Source organism: Colletotrichum lupini, chromosome 6 (assembly GCF_023278565.1).
Source record: "Colletotrichum lupini chromosome 6, complete sequence".
Taxonomy (NCBI): domain Eukaryota; kingdom Fungi; phylum Ascomycota; class Sordariomycetes; order Glomerellales; family Glomerellaceae; genus Colletotrichum; species Colletotrichum lupini.
In genome coordinates this window covers 4,779,569-4,795,361 of record NC_064679.1, presented here as the reverse complement: position 1 = coordinate 4,795,361, position 15,793 = coordinate 4,779,569, and the positions used below count along the sequence as shown (strand labels likewise).

The 15,793-nt window shown below is 49.8% G+C and overlaps 5 protein-coding genes across 5 annotated transcripts; 2 read left to right on the top strand and 3 right to left on the bottom strand.

Moving 5' to 3' along the window:
- Nucleotides 1-1,049: 1,049 nt before the first annotated feature.
- Nucleotides 1,050-1,613, top strand: CLUP02_12898 (uncharacterized protein; the record flags this gene model as incomplete). Its single annotated transcript, XM_049291857.1, has 2 exons — nucleotides 1,050-1,317; nucleotides 1,384-1,613. 2 exons carry the CDS (start codon nucleotides 1,050-1,052, stop codon nucleotides 1,611-1,613), a joined length of 498 nt encoding a protein of 165 aa, XP_049149003.1.
- A 416-nt stretch (nucleotides 1,614-2,029) lies between these two features.
- Nucleotides 2,030-5,400, bottom strand: CLUP02_12897 (uncharacterized protein; the record flags this gene model as incomplete). Its single annotated transcript, XM_049291856.1, has 6 exons — nucleotides 2,030-2,485; nucleotides 2,539-3,225; nucleotides 3,282-4,169; nucleotides 4,401-4,903; nucleotides 4,961-5,108; nucleotides 5,170-5,400. 6 exons carry the CDS (start codon nucleotides 5,398-5,400, stop codon nucleotides 2,030-2,032), a joined length of 2,913 nt encoding a protein of 970 aa, XP_049149002.1.
- A 1,642-nt stretch (nucleotides 5,401-7,042) lies between these two features.
- CLUP02_12896 (uncharacterized protein) lies at nucleotides 7,043-8,811 on the bottom strand (the record flags this gene model as incomplete). The annotated part of the gene is made up of 3 exons (XM_049291855.1): nucleotides 7,043-7,807; nucleotides 7,885-8,300; nucleotides 8,616-8,811. The coding sequence occupies 3 exons, from the start codon at nucleotides 8,809-8,811 to the stop codon at nucleotides 7,043-7,045; spliced, it is 1,377 nt and encodes a 458-aa protein (XP_049149001.1).
- Nucleotides 8,812-9,958: 1,147 nt separating this feature from the next.
- Nucleotides 9,959-11,781, top strand: CLUP02_12895 (MFS transporter; the record flags this gene model as incomplete). Its single annotated transcript, XM_049291854.1, has 6 exons — nucleotides 9,959-10,147; nucleotides 10,235-10,371; nucleotides 10,440-10,583; nucleotides 10,650-10,879; nucleotides 10,947-11,444; nucleotides 11,510-11,781. The coding sequence occupies 6 exons, from the start codon at nucleotides 9,959-9,961 to the stop codon at nucleotides 11,779-11,781; spliced, it is 1,470 nt and encodes a 489-aa protein (XP_049149000.1).
- A 122-nt stretch (nucleotides 11,782-11,903) lies between these two features.
- Nucleotides 11,904-14,524, bottom strand: CLUP02_12894 (multicopper oxidase; the record flags this gene model as incomplete). The annotated part of the gene is made up of 5 exons (XM_049291853.1): nucleotides 11,904-12,020; nucleotides 12,550-13,374; nucleotides 13,431-13,817; nucleotides 13,875-14,220; nucleotides 14,277-14,524. The coding sequence occupies 5 exons, from the start codon at nucleotides 14,522-14,524 to the stop codon at nucleotides 11,904-11,906; spliced, it is 1,923 nt and encodes a 640-aa protein (XP_049148999.1).
- Between the last annotated feature and the right edge of the window lie 1,269 nt (nucleotides 14,525-15,793).

Here is a 15,793-nt window from a genome sequence, read left to right as displayed (position 1 = left end):
CAAAGATATGCAGTGAAGCCCCTTTCTTTCTTTCTTCCCTTCCACACTCTGTTCGTCCGGTTCCCGCGGGTTGAGCAGTGACCTGGTTGACCTGGGTGAACAGATGGGGTGTTCTAACGCGTATCTAGAACCCTGAGATCTAGACTTTGAGCTGCAGCCTGCGTTTGGATGAAATCTGTCATGCAGGACAGACAACATTGAATCGCCACAGGAAGCCTCGTCCGAACTCAACAAAGCTTACGCCATCGCCGCCTTCAAACTTTGACGTCTTGCTCGGTCTCGCTCGTTGAGCATCTACAACAGACAGAATAGACCATAACAGGTGCTAACCTGACCAACCAGTCTGGCGTGCATTATCCCGCCATCAACCTGCAACTGGCCATCGCCAACGCTGCTCCATAGAACAAACACGCTGTTCATTGCCGCCAAGGATGGACCGCGCGGCATCGAGGCAGTGTTGCAAGAAAACCGGAGCTCTCTTAGTTGCTTGGTAAACTCCGCTGATCGCACGGAGCCAAACAGCTTCAATTTCAGCCAAGGGCTTAAGATTGACTATTCGTACTCGCGGCGTACCGAATTTGAGCCTAGCAGCAGCAACCCGTCGTATTGAATCCTTCTCTTCTGCCCCTTGGCGCACGTCTCGTATCTCGCTGGGCAGCGTCGTTCGGTTCTTGGTTGTGTTAAGATTTGAGTCTGGACCTCCCTTGTGGCTCCTCAAGGTTCATCTCCAGAGATGATCGTTTCCAGTATATTAAATCAATCGTCTTTTCCCATCGATTCCCCTTGTGCTTCTGTGTCTTCTCAGTCAACCCCTTGGTCTTTCACAAACGATTCATACCTGCAGCAGCAATATTGAAAGTGCCACTTTTCTTTACAGGCCTCGAATTGTTCTTCATTTCGTCTGTCACTACGATCAAACACCGTTCTTGACTCCTCGAACAAACATACTGATCATCCTATGAACCTCTGATCAACCACCAAAGATCTCGCTCATCACTCGATTAACATCCCAAAGCCTCTTCAGCAAAGAACTACTCAACATCGTCACCATGAAGTACGCCATCGTTTTCGGACTCCTCTCCGGCCTTGCCGCCGCCCAGTCGGCCACCACCTCCGCCGCATCCTCCAGCTCAACTGGTCTGGCCAGCCTCATCGCCCAGCTCCCTAGCTGCGCCGTAGGCTGCATCAGCACCGCCGCCAGCAACATTGGCTGCTCCGCGACCGACTTCACCTGCTTGTGCGCCAGCCAGGACAAGCTCATCTCCAGCCTGACGCCCTGCGTGCTCACTGCTGGCTGCTCCACAGCAGAGATCGCCGGTATGTTGCACACCCTGTAACTCGTGTCCCATTCATTGTATAGGTGGCTAACCAAAGTTCTTATAGCGGCTGCAAAAATCGCACCGTCAATCTGCTCCGAAGTTCAGAGCAACCCGGCCGCATCCGACCTCGCATCGGCATCGAACCTCGTAACCGGCGTCCTCGGTACCGCGGCCGCTACCGCTAGCAACAGCGCCGCCACGTCTGCCACCGCTACACCCGCCGCCGCTGCACGGCCGACGAACGCATACTACGGCATGCTCGGCGCCGTCGCTCTCGCTGCTGCTGCTTTGTAAATACTACATGGGCTTCGTAGATACCAAAACTCTAGGGATATGGCGCATTTTGGGGGGGCTACGGCTTTGATTTTATGACATTTTAGAATGGGAAATTGGGCCTCGTGATGGCAAGCGACACGGTGCATTAGATTCAGTTTCTGTCTGGCTCAATGGGGTGAATCTGGCAAAGGTCATGGAACCTTGAGTGACGATGGGGGTCAATTGCGCAGTGGCATTCATTCTTTTCGCGCTCAAACACGTTTATCAAGTATGAAGAATTCATTTATGTTCATCTTGGAACGCTCCCGCATGAGGAAAGAAGTAGTCACAGCCCTATCAAATTGTGGTGATTGTTAGATGGCAAATATGGGCAACCCTCTCGATTTCCGAAATGGTCCGGGATTTGAACAAAGAATAGAAACACCCGCACTCTCTCATGCACTATCGTCCGCCGCCCATCGAGCTTTCAACCTCTCGACCAACGTCGTGATGAACCTTACATCCGTGACATCCGGTAGTTCTCTCAACGTTGGACTGTCCCTCTCAGTTTCCGCCGTTGAATATGCCAGGACCCCCTTATTCGCAGAAGCCGTACGTCCATACTTGCTCTCAAACCAATCCAGGAGCTTGATCGGCGGATTCTTCTTCGGGTCCCGTTTAGACTGCCGCAACTTGTCCATCCACTGATCAGTTGGGAGTATCTCAAACCGCAGACCAGCTTCGGATAAGGATGGAAGCATATCACGGGTCCAGTGGAAGCGCGTCGGGTTAAGGACGTGGTACACCAAGTCGGGATCGGTATCGCGCTCGCTCGGTTGCGGGGTCGCGTCGGCATTGACGAGTTCCAAGATGGCCGCTGCGGCATGGTCGACGGGCAGCCAAGTCATCTCCTAATACCACATCAGAGTCATCGCTTTCCCCAAACTGTTCGCGCAAGACTCACCTCATCTAGATTCGGCAAGGAACCAAGCGTGACAGCCGTCTGAATCATCAATGGAATACCCTCAGTCGTGTTCCATTCACCGACCTTACTGTCACCCACAAGCTGCCCGATCCTCAAGACTCTTGCAGGGGCACCGGCGTTCAGATTCGCATTACGCGTGATATGCTCAGACACCCACTTGGATCGCGCATAGCCCGTTCCCTGCGCCCATGCCGGCGTCGGGACCGGTCCCTCCGGCACATTACCGTGCCTAGGCGACCCACCTGACGCGGAGACGGATGAGCAGAAGAAGAACCGCGCGGGATTGGGTGTCTCGACGGACTGGCACAGCTGGATGAGGTTGTGTACTGCCTTGATATGCTGGTCTTCAAAGCTCTGCACGGGGATGTTGAAGTTGACGGCCCAGGCGCTGTGAATTACGATTGTGAGCCTCGACTTCAGGTCGGCGATGCGGGTGGCGCCGAGGCCGAAATCTGGGAGGCCTAGATCACAGGATAACGGCACCACTTTAGCTTGTTGGAGGGGGCTTAGAGATATGCCGCGGGAGGTGAGTGACTGTGCGATGCGAGATGCTGCGGCGGTATCGTCGGGTGCGCGGACGGCTGCCCAAACTGAGGATACGGTTGGGAGGGCAGCGAGTTGGCCAAGAAGATGAGCTCCTAAGCCGCCTGTCACTCCAGTGAGGAACTGTGAAGGCGATATCAGTGATGTCTTGAGGTCGCGGTGGAACTAGTGTCACTTACCACGAGATGCTTCTCAGGTTTCGGGGCTGTACAAGCGACGTGCGGTGTGATGGAGGAGTACTTGGCTACCAAATCCTGCATTTTTCGTAGCTCGTCTTGTACCGCTTCGACTTGACAGTTTCTCAGTGCAACGAGATGTTCAGAGAGTTTTCGGATGTTTCCAGATTCGTAGAGAACGTTCTGTCCCAGGTAGCTTTGACGACCACCCAAATCGACTTCCCTCTTGATCAGACTCCACATCTGGATGCAATGGAGGCTATCAACGCCAGAAGCGAAGAAATCTGCGTCGGCAGATGGTAAGTCGATACCCAACTGCTTCTTGAGTTGCTGCAAAAGCCAGATCTCTAGCTCTTGGCCCACAAGAGACAACCTGCCTCCTTCTTCTTCGTTCTCATACCTGTCATAGGCGATCTGTATCTCTTTTTCGAATTGCTGATAGAACGGCGCCCGAATAAAGGTTCCCTTGTCAGTGCGGGGGTACTGTGTCTCCGATGGAAGCACAATGATGAGCTCTCGAGGTATGCGCGAGAAGGACTCGGCTCTCGCATTCGCGGCTTCAACTGCCGGCCAGATCGCTTCAACGAACTCCGCATCAGTTAGGCTCGCAGCATTGTCCGCCTTGACGATTAGAGCACCGGGATAACTTCTCTGCTCGCCAAAGACTATAGCCTCTTTGACAATTTCCTCTTGGCGGATTCTCCCTTCGATGGGAATAGGGAGCACCTTTTCGCCATTGATCAGAGTGAACCTGTCGTCAAGTCTGCTGACATACTTCCACCAGTCGGGCTGCGTGGCATGTTTCACGAAGAGATCACGCGTTCGAAATGAGTTTGGTGGCGAATCCGAGTTCGATGTCGACTTCGAGGGGATGCCGTCGAGGCAGACACACTCGTAGATCCCGGGAGAGACCTCATCCATGAGAACGTAGGGCTTGGCGGAGGGGAGAGGACGCAGATAATTCCAGGCTTTATCGCCTGGCGGACGAGCGGAGTTCATCAACCTGCCTACCTCAGTTCTTTACTTCGTTAGTGCGAGTGCCTACGAGGCTGAAGAAATTAGGGTGGGCAAGGGTTGCTCTTACGATCCGTAGTTTCCGACGAGATAGACCCCGTTACTGACCAGACGGTCGCCAAGGTCATCTGGACAGCTACTTCCCCCAAAGAGAACGAGTTTCACACTTGCCAACGCCTGGATACCCTCGTCTGTTTCAGCTAGTAACTTCACGACATAGGGAACCACGTGGAAGATTTCAGGCTTGACGTAGTTGATCATCTGGATGAGATTCTGTCTCGTCAGAGGCAGATTGTAGTTACCATAATAGATGGGCTTCTTTGAGTAGATTGAGCGAAATGTCTCGTAAAATCCGTGGCTGTGAAATAAGGGGGATACAATAAAGGCCCTCATATTCATGTGAACGGAAAAGGCCCCAATGCAGCTCTTGTGAGTTAGGTAGATTGGTTTCGGAAGGCCTGTCGAACCGGAGGAGTGGATGATGGCGGCAATCTTCCTCGATTCTCGCTCCGGGTCATAGGTTCTGGAAAACACGGGGGCATCTTTGCCGTAGTAGTCTGAGTGAGACAGCAGTGGCAAAACATCGAGCTCGCGTTCCTGCTGAACTTCGGCTAGAACAGGATGGAAATTTGATGTGGTGAGCATGGTACTGCAGTCCGCCAACTCACAAAGGCGGGCGATTCCTGGGCTCTGAAGCCTCGTCGAGACAAGAAACACTGCGTATCCTAGCCGGCTAAGAGCCATAATCGTGATGACGACATGCAAACCGGAGTGAGCGAGGATTCCTATCACGGGGGCCTTCTCAGAATTTGAGTCCTCATCAAGTCACAAGTCAGTGAAAGCTTGACTGAAATAGTGAAGAGGTAGCACGGCTTACAACGGAGGATAGACCCAGCTGCTGTAGCCTCTGCACGGCGGCGTCGACATACCGGTCCACGGCGCGAGCGCTGTGCTCCTCGAAATCTAGAAGGCCCTCGTTAGGGTACCCAAGTAAGGGCGCATCACCGAGTTCGAGTGCCCGTCTCTTGATGAGCTCGTCGAGGGTGAAGAAAGGACGATCCTGAGCGGAAACCTTGAGTTGGGTCACTGTCGTCGTCTGAGTTGCCATGATGAAGAAGCCAAAGAGAGGTGCATCAGTTAGAAACAGGATGGATGTCGTACTGGCTTGGAGTCCATTCGGTGATGAGAGAGAGAGTCCCGACTTGATGTGGAACCAACTTGACTTATGTACTAACAATCATCTCGCACCGCCGGCTCCCTGCGACCTGATCGGCGTTGAGCGTATCCGCGCGACAATTCCGTTCCGCTTCCGTTCCGGGCCGCTGATGCAAGTTGCTTAGGTTTCCGGGTGCGGGGTCCGGGTGCTCCGAAGCGTCTATAACCGGCGGTGGTCTACGGGCGATCAGTTACCACCAATGAGGTGTAACTAGGATGCTAGTTCCCTTGTGATTTTCAGTGTGCCAGGCTTGCGGCTGTGACTGTTTCGTACTTCTGCGCCTGTGCCGTGTTGGCTTTAGATGGAAACCTTCAAGTTCTCGATGAAGAGGGACCGAAAAGCCGCAATTGCTGCACCTCAATGTACCTTCAACACGTACAGGTACCAGCAGGCAGGAAGGGCTGGGAGACAGCCAGTCATCAGAGTGTATGTAGTGGCGGATCTTCGACTAATGGGCTAGTACCAAAGGAATGCCCGAAATACTGAACTGTAGATTTGTTTCTCGATTTGTCACCAGAAACTGATCTGCATTGTGCGTCGCGTAGGGGCTAGGTGCGTATATTGCCTCGCGTACTTGATATGGGTTGTATGCGATTCTCATGAGAATACCTACTTCGGAACTGCACTCTCAGCATAATTTGGGAATTATTTGAGTGGTGGGATTCTCCTCCGGCCATGCTTACAAGCACTTTCATGCGCCTTGGCCAAGATCCCGCATGCCCCCAACCCCGGTTATAGACGGACCTCTGGCAGTTACTGATAGTTATACATGCGAATGATGTTCATGCTTTTTGCGCCGCAATGACTTGTACCGAGCCATCACACAGGCCTGCGCCTGGGGCCTTCAGTCCGTCGCCATGACGAAAACCATAGCCGAGATTCTCATCAATTCGACCGCCAAATCCTAGTCACCTCCTAGAATCTAGAAACGATTTTCTGATGTAGCGAATACGCGAGGGACGTATGTGAATATGAAACCCATGGCTTGCAGTCGGTTAGTCAATGCAAGTTCCTACTCTGTCATCTGACCCGCAGAGCGACAGGAACGGACAGGGTCACAGAGAACGCGATATTCCCAAAGCAACCCAACTCTGTGTCTTTTCGTGTTTGTTTGGAAGTTCTTCTCGGTCATGCTTCAGTTTTCTAGCAGTTCAAGAGCAAGGGAAGCACTGATTGGGAGCTTAGCAAATCCAAGACTTACCTTATAGTACTACATGAACTTCAAGCGTTGACGCCGCCCCAGCGCCTAGGCATGCGTGCTGAAGCCAGTCATCCCCACTACTTTGCAACAATCAGTAAAGAGAGATTCGACAAGACCACGTTAAGTATGAGAACCCTTTGAAGTCGATTAAAAGCGATTAACGAATGTTTTATTCTCTTCCGCAGTTGCTACTTCCTCAATCGCTTTATCAAGATACAGTACTAAGTGACGTAGGTAGTGTCTGGAAGATGGTGAGTGAGAACACACTCTTCCAGATTGACGTTGCGCCCAGAGCCTACTTGTAGGCTCGAGCCGGCCACCGGTTGTGAGACCCTACGAGAGCGGTGAAGTTTTTACTGTACTGCAGCCATCATTGGTAGGATCCACGCAGTTCCCGCTCTCGTCGTAAAAGACTGCCGGGAGGTCGAAGTAGCATCGAGGTATCTTTCCTATTCCACCTCCAATCTCCACGCCATCGCCATTCCCATTGAGGGCGCAGTCAATAATGGCAGCGTAGAATGGTACTCGATTCCCAATGCCGTGCCTCTCCATCGCTTCGTAGATCCTGGGCTTGGCCTCGTACCAAAAGGTGTCAGCCGATTCTCTCATTAGGTAGAAACAGTACTCTTCGCCGTTTCTCAATTCCATCCACTGACGGCCTATGTCGGGTCCACATCCTTCTCTGGTTTCGGCGTCTTTGTGCCTGTCTGCCACCAGATGTAGTTTCGAAGCCTTCATGGCCTCAGTTGCCACTTTCATCTTGAGGTTATCACTGATGATGTCAACCCAGCTTGCGAATTCGCGCGAGTTCTCAGCAAGTAATGGCCAACCGCCGTTCAGAAAAGCGGGAACTTTGCTGAGAAAATTGTCCTTCTCGTTTCCAAGACTAGGAAGAGCATTATACTCGTTGTCATCAATTCCTCCACCTGTAGCGACGCGAAGGATGTCTTCGAGGCCTTTTGTGAGGCTTTCAAAGGCATTCCCTAAGGCAACTGCAACATTGTTCGCCTCTGTGTTCTCTTTCGATTCCGCATCGGCCATCTGAGAAGAGATGCTGCCAATGATAGCTAGTCCTGCAGTCACGAATCCGGCAGGGCCCTGTCCATTGGCGAGGAATCAGTAAAACTTAGGTAGTGAGATTTCAAAGTGCTCGAGAACGTTGTATCTGAACATACCGGTATCATTGCCGCTCCTGGCAAAGACATGAGACCGCCTCCCATCGATGCAGCGGCTGCGATCCACTTGAACACACTTGAAGCCTTCGTGTCCGGCGCGTCGAACTCACTGAGCGTCTGCGATATCTTCAAATTCTCCACGAGGGTTTGTCGAGTAATCTCTTCGTTGATCTTGTCAATCTTGCTATGTAGTCCTATGACGGCTTGGAAGACCCAGTATGAGTTTCTGCCAAAGCCAGTCTTGTTAGTTTCATCATAGTATCTCTCGCAGTCCCAGTCGCTAAAAGGGCTGCATTGGCCGCCGATTGTCGAACAGCCGCCGACTCCAGGACGACCATTGCTTCGTATTTTATGCTCAAGCTTGGTGGTCCAGCCTTCGTTTGCCTTATTTTGGGAGAACGCCACACCTGTGTCTTCTGTAGTAGTGATGGGATGAGCTTCTGAATATTGAAGTGAATGAGGCGAGGCAGAAGGTTTGTGTTGGATTACGAGGCAGAAAAGGGGCCCTATTAGGTAGTTAAGGTAGGGGTGGTAGGTAGGCAGTCTGGGCCCGTGCAGACGGACCCTTCCACCTACCTATACCCACTGAGGGACCGCGGGCTCTGCCCACGATCTTCCCCTCCTACACACACGCAATAGACCTATACTGACCTATTGACCTAGTCGCGACCGAAAGGTCTGACCTGCCTACGTGTATACCAACAGTTTGTGACTCGGCATTGTCGACTTACTCAGGCTTATTTCGAGGAAGAAATCGAGAGAAAAGCCCGCGGCGGTTTCTTGCCACAATTTTTCGACACCTTCCGCAGTCGAAAAGTCCCAATCTTGACAAATGTTTTCTTTATTCCAGATGGAGTCCATCTTCTCTGGAACCGGCGTGGCGCCAGCCCACAGGAAAAGCCCTAGCAAGACGACTAGGAGTTCCATCTGGGAAAAGGTTGAACTTGGGGCGAAAAAGGTGATGAATGACGAGCAATTCACCGAAAATCAGATTTATGCAAGATTCGGTATATGACTTGACAAAGTTGACTACTAGATACGCTGTTGCAGGAAGATAGCAGCGTCTTGACTTATTTATAGCCGATATGTACTTGTCCCAGCATCTCACCGCCCACGTCACGTATCGATCATTCGAGGAACAAAGCTTCGATACTCTAGGACTTGTCACTGCCTTTTCTAGCATGAGAAAGTAGACATCAGCTGAATCTTACGGTACACCAGTAGCAACCTTTATCCGGTTCCATCGAGGTCATCATGTGCAGCCTCCCTTTATGTTTGCATTAGTTATAATGACCAGAAACCGCGTTCTCAAGGTAACGAGAGCATCCATGATCCATCTTCATGTTACTGAATGATGTGCAGCAGTGCCCTGTAGCAGCATCGTATCTATCTTACTTGTCAGACACGATGTCTTCATTCAGGTGCGGACGATTGCAGGTCAGCAACGTGATACCCGGCTCTTGTATGACACCGTTAGACAATCGAAGTCTCGAGGACCAGCGCCTGACTTGTATGAGGTGTGATGTATCATGTACTCACTCAACATTACATCACTAGTGTTACCTTTCATTGGTACATCCTTGATTACCTTGGGGCTATGGACGGGCTAATTCCTGCGGCTGTAGACGGACATCGGGATATCGCGAATGTCGGGTTGTATCGCTCAGCCCTTGACATTCTCGACACGTAGCTAAAGTAGTTAGGGATTCATAAGCAAATGTTAGGTGCCTACCCCACGGGGAGGCTGCACCCCGGATTTGCCTAGCAACCACGGCGAACAAATTGCCGCATCAGTGATCATAGTCGGCTATAGTAGGCAAAGGCGTTGATTGGTGGGTATTGTGAAGGAGTTCGCCATACATTTGATCACTGTCGTTGTCTCTTCGATCGTGCTTCGCAAGTTTCCGGCCCCGAAGATGCCTTTTCCGGTTTGACCAGAGATCCGATAGGATGTTATGTGGATTATTTAAGAGGCAATATCTTGAACAGCTCCGAATAATTATTCTCACTTCAACTCAGCGCATGAAGCAGACTCACGTCACTTTAGATTCAGTGATAATCTCTACAGCCAGTTATGTCTTCATACCAACAATTTATGACCATCGATATGGTCAAAGACCATGAAGCAGTCGTCGATCATATTGACCACCGAGAAAGTCCCAAAGAGGGTGGCTTTCGAGCCCATCCTGACAAGTTTGGGTCTGCTGCTAAAGTTGATCCCAAAGAAATTGCTTTGGTTCGGAAATTGGACACCTATCTCATGGTAAGCCGATCCCTACATCTCCAATAATTGTCCACAAACTCAATGACCAGAGATGAAAATGAAGCTAAACCAAAAGTCTCCACCCAGCCCATTTTATGGTTGATGTACTTCTTGAACTTCCTTGACCGAAATGCAATTGTGAACGGCAAGCTCAATAACCTGGACAACGATCTCAACATGAAAGGATCCGAGTACAACACCTGCGTCAGCGTCTTCTTCGTTGGGTCAGTCACACAATCACAAGTGATCTAGACATTGTTTGTACCAGAACATTGCTGACATATCAAGGCAGTTATATCACAGGACAAGTTCCGTCGAACATGCTGGTTACGCGCGTCAAGCCTGCATATTACATGTCCGGCTGGATGATGGCGTGGGCTATCGTGTCAACTCTCATTTGTGTTGTCAAGGACTATCATGGAATGCTTGCGTGCAGGTAAGTCGGACATCTTTTGTACCTGCTCACAGATCCCGAAGACTGACGATGTCCGTCGGTTGAAAGGCTGGTGCTTGGCCTCACTGAAGCACCTTTCTACTCGGGCGCTTGCTACCTCGTGAGCTTGTTCTACACACGGAAAGAGGTTGCAACACGACTCGCTGTATTTTACACAGGCAACTTGCTTGCGAGCTCATTCTCCGGTCTTATTGCCGCTGGCGTCTTCGCTGGTCTAGACGGACGGCATGGCATGGCTGGGTGGAGATGGCTGTTCTTGATTCAAGGTGTCGTCACAAGTAAGACTTTGTCTTGAACAATGCAGAAGATGACCCGAGCCCAGAGTCTGACAGTATTACCATACAGTTGGTGTTGCCGTGGTGGCCTTTTTCGTGCTTCCTAATGCCCCGCTCCAAACCCGATGGCTCACTCAGGAAGAACGCGAGTTGGCTCATTCGCGGGTTGCAAAAGACACAACAGAAAAACGACAGGGAACCAGCATTTGGTCTGGCCTCTGGGAAGCCGTCACAGATTATCGCACCTGGGTTTTTGCGCTCATGGGAAATCTTCACCTCTCGGCAAATAACTTCAAAAACTACTTGCCGACAGCTGTCAAGTCACTTGGCTTCAGTACCACAACAACGCTGGTACTCACTTGTCCACCTTATCTCATCGGAGGAGCGACGTCAGTTCTGGTGTCGTGGTCCTCGGGAAGGTTCAACGAACGTACCTGGCACATTACAGGTTCCAAGGCAGTCGCGATCGTCGGCTTCGCTGTGGCAACAAGTACGATGAACATCGGCGCACGATACTTTGCTATGGTTCTGTTTGTGGCGGCTACGTATGGAGTGAACAATATTAATGGTAATCGTCACTTGCTTGACCCGGGCGTCTTGACTTGATGGGCATGAACTAACGCGTTACTCTAGTCGCGTGGACATCAGCCACGGTCGGTCAGACTGACGAAAAGAAAGCTGCCGCAATCGCCATTGTCAATACGTTTGGCAATCTGTCTTTTGTATACACCCCTTATCTATGGCCGGATAGTGACAGCCCCCTTTTTCGTAGAGCCATGGTCGCTAGCATCGCCTTCTCCCTAGGCGTGGTCTTAACAGGATGGGCTATGAAATTCATCTTGAAACGCGCCAATAGGAAGATCAGAAGCACCCAAGATGAAGCAATCAATCTCTACGCGTACTAGAATCAACAAGTCAACTCAGGCTCTAGGCTGCTTGATATCTTCATGGAAAAATCTGTATGGGAACAGGCAAGAGTATCTCTAGTGCTGCGAATCTAGACCATCAAGTACTAAGTATATACGTGTCAAAGAATAAGATCTGGCGGTCTCAGGATGGGGCGGTTCACTATGCCCAACCAGTGTAAGTCCAAACTGGACCGGTGGGGGGATTGCCCATTGACTTTGCGGTAGTCGAGCAGAATCTAGTGAAGCATTGTCAACATCTGCGCATTGATCAAAATGATGTTCGGGCCATTTCTCATAGTGACACTGTCGCCCGTCCTGTACTAGGCGGAAGCATAATCTCGTCAGAAGGCCTGGTAGTTCCGGTCTCAATCACATTGATCTGATGGCATCCACATAACAAGGCCAATAGCCAAATAGCTTCTCCTGTTTAAAACTTTGCAGTAATGAGGACAGTGAGGCAAACGCAATGAAGGCCACTCTTGTGCACACCGCTTTCCCGAGCGAAAGTTACATCTAGAAGAGAGTTCACGCCATGGAATACAAACATGATCCAATTCATGGTCATAACTACCGGATAATCAATGATTTCTAAGCTTATGAGTACGTGAGGCAAATCATGCTAATGTCTGCGTATTTACAGGAAGTTGATAATGATGAACAAGTGGAAGTAGTAAAGAACGTAGAAGCTACCGGCCAAGGGAAATAACAGGAACGTAAAAGAATCAATGCGCATATAGGCGCCTCAAATCCACCTTACTTACTCACATGCGATGCCCAGTATTGATCGAGGTTCTTGTAAACGTCGTCAACCTTGCTGTACGGGTCAGTAGCGGCCATAGCCTGCACTGCCTCCTCAATGGCCGAGTCTGAGAAGGACCCAGCTCGAGTACGAAGATCAGCCATGAGGTACGGCTTTGCTCTCCAGCGCGCTTCCATGGGATCAATAAACTTGGTCTCGTTGTATCCAAATTCTGGAAGAACAGTAACGTTGAAGGCGGCCATCATATCGCTGTCCTCGTGGATCAGATTATGGCAGTGGAACATGTAAACGCCGTCCCAGGGGGCGTAGTGGGCCTCAACAAGGACAGACTCGCCTCTGCCCAACCAGACAACATCTTTCAAGCCCTCTGCTTCGTAGGGCATCACACCGCGGTCACCGTCTCTAGCGATGACCTTGAAGTCGACAAGGTGGACGTGAATGGGGTGAGACCAACCATCCGAACTGTTCTCAAGCTCCCAAATCTCAACCTTGCCTCTGGGGACGTTGGCGAGAACACGATTCTCCGCATCAGCGAAGCCTACACCATTGATGCGCCATTCGCCGTTGGTACGATGGAATCGGAAATGGTGATCGATAACGTTGTCAGTTGATGTTGGGAAGGGAACAGTGCGAAGGACCTCTGGAACGGTGGATGTGTCGGGGCTGGATAAGGTCGTACCAACGACGAACTGCATTACCTTGTCGGTATGCAAGTAGTCATCCTCGACGCCGATGCCGCCAGCCTTGGGGAAATTCCTGATTTCGAGTCTCTGGCCAGCGTACTGAGCGAAGTCGATGACAATTTCATACCGCTCAGCTGGTGAGACATACTAAATAAGAGTCAGCAAGTTTGCGTCTTTACTCAAATACTACGGGTAAAACTCACAAGGTCTGCGACTTGCACCGGCTTCCCCAAGAGTCCATTGTCGGAGCTAATAACCTGGAATGGCAGCTTTCCGTTCACAGCATTGGAGTTAACAAGGTACAGCGCAAAAGCGCGGGAAATCGCTGCGTTCAAGAAACGGAATCGGTATTTTCGCGGCTCGACATTAAGAAACGGCCACGGCTGGCCGTTAACGTGAATCAGATCGCCCCAGAGACTGTCAGTCTCACCCTTGGTTGAGAACAAGGTACCGTCGTCGTTGTATTGCTTCGCAGAGAGAACAAGAGGGATGTCGTAGACGCCGTATCCAGAAGGCAGGTTGAGAGCGTTCTCCGCCTCATCCGTGATCAGATAGGCTCCGGCTTGTCCCATATAGGCATTTTCAGCGGTCTGTGGGTTCTAATTAGAGCTTATACCTACATTTACATCATGCTATGGAGGACTTACAAGATGCATTGCATGATCATGGTACCACAACAGTCTCGCCGACTGCTGGTTGGGATAGTAGTAATCTTTGTACTCTCCTGGATTGGTGATATCTTCCGCCCAACCATCGAAAGGGGCACGAGAGTAAGATCCGTGCAGATGAACCGAGTTCTCGGCAGCAGCGTTGTTGATGAATCTGACGACAGACTCCGTTCCGCGAGGAATAATCAGTGTCGGTCCCGGAGAGATGCCGTCGTAGCCCACCAGAGTTGCAGGGCGCAAATTGGGATAAACCGCCTGACTGAAAGGCTTGATCTCAAGCTCGTAGTACCAGATCTCTTTGTTGGTGACTGGGTTGATGATCTTTCTGTGAGATATGTCAGGAAAACAGCGTCTAAACAGAAAGATATCCGATGGTCGTACTTGGTAGGTTCCTTGACAGGAGGAATTGGCAGAGGCACCTTGTAAATCAAGGCATACTCGGGGCTTTCCCAATCTTTGAGAAGAGTGAAGACATCCTCCGAGTCATCTTCTACAATTTGAGCTAGGGCTACAACTTCTGTCTCGGGAATTTGAGAGATGTGTGTATCACTGAATGAAGAGTTTTGAGCTTGAACGAGGCAGGCGGAGAGCGCCGCTTGTACGAGCGCCACGGTCAGTTGGAACCGCATGTTGTAGGAAGGAGGAGAACAGTGACTAGAAAATCAGATTATTCGGGTCTAGGAATGTGTGTCGAGCAAGAGATTCTGTTGGATATGAAACGGAGCGGGTGATCTTATACAAGAATCAGGAGACAAGATCAAGCAAAAGAAAAGACCAAAGAACCTTGCTGATTCAGGACTCAGAACCACTTCAGCTTCCACTCCGAAGTCGGACAGGATTTGAAGAAAGAGAAATCTTCCAGTCCCCTTCCGGTAATCCGGTCGTGAAGCTGATGCATGCCTTGTGACTGATGCAAGTCTTCTGCAAGAGACTCGCCTTGAAGACTGCGATAGGAAATCAATGGCCGATGTGCGTGATGGCATCAACTGCAGAAATCGCGCACACACACATATCATTTCAGTTACATCGCCACTGAGCCGATTATTTTCCAATGTTTACAATGTCCCTCATCCAATGTGGTGGATCCGATGTTATTGCGCAAGGTAGCGGCAACCCTCGAAGACCCACAGACGAAGAGAGTGGGTTGATATTTCCTTGTGTGCCTCAGAGTAGGTAGCATTGGCACAAGTATCATTCCTCATGATCCTTTTATTTCGAGAGTGGTATCGATGTTGGGCTGGTTGTTGCTGGGGTGGTGCACGAGCACGTAGCTTGGCGAACACGGTTGGAGGCTCTGTATGATGGTACAATGAGATATATCCTCGCTAACAAAATGGCAGTGTTGGAAGAATGATACGCTATTGCGCTAATATGACTCGGTAGAGACTCGTGCTTGCTTAGAGTCGAAGGACCTTGGTCTGACAACAGAACGCCATTATAATAATACGTAAAATGAGACGGAAAGCAGGTAACGGGCAGCGCTTATACCTATATAAACAAATTAAATATAAGGTTCGTATTTAATTATTTAGCTCATTTCTCGGGCCATATTTAATTATTTAATAATTAATTAATAAATTTAACTAATTTCTTAATTAGGAATTAAATAAAGCTATTATAAAAGTCCTTATAGTACTAACTTATAGATTTTATTTTAATTAGCTCTTTTAATTAAAAAATTAACCTTTTATTTTTATAATACTACTACGAAGCTAGTTCTTAAAATATTAGACCTTTTTTAGTATAAAGGATCTTATTAATAATTATTATAAAGTTAAAGTTAACTTTATAAGGCTAAATATTTTTTCGTAATTTATTATTATTATAAAGATCGTAAAAATATTAAGTATAAGCTTACTTAATATTAAATAGGTTAGCTAATAATTAATTTATTATTA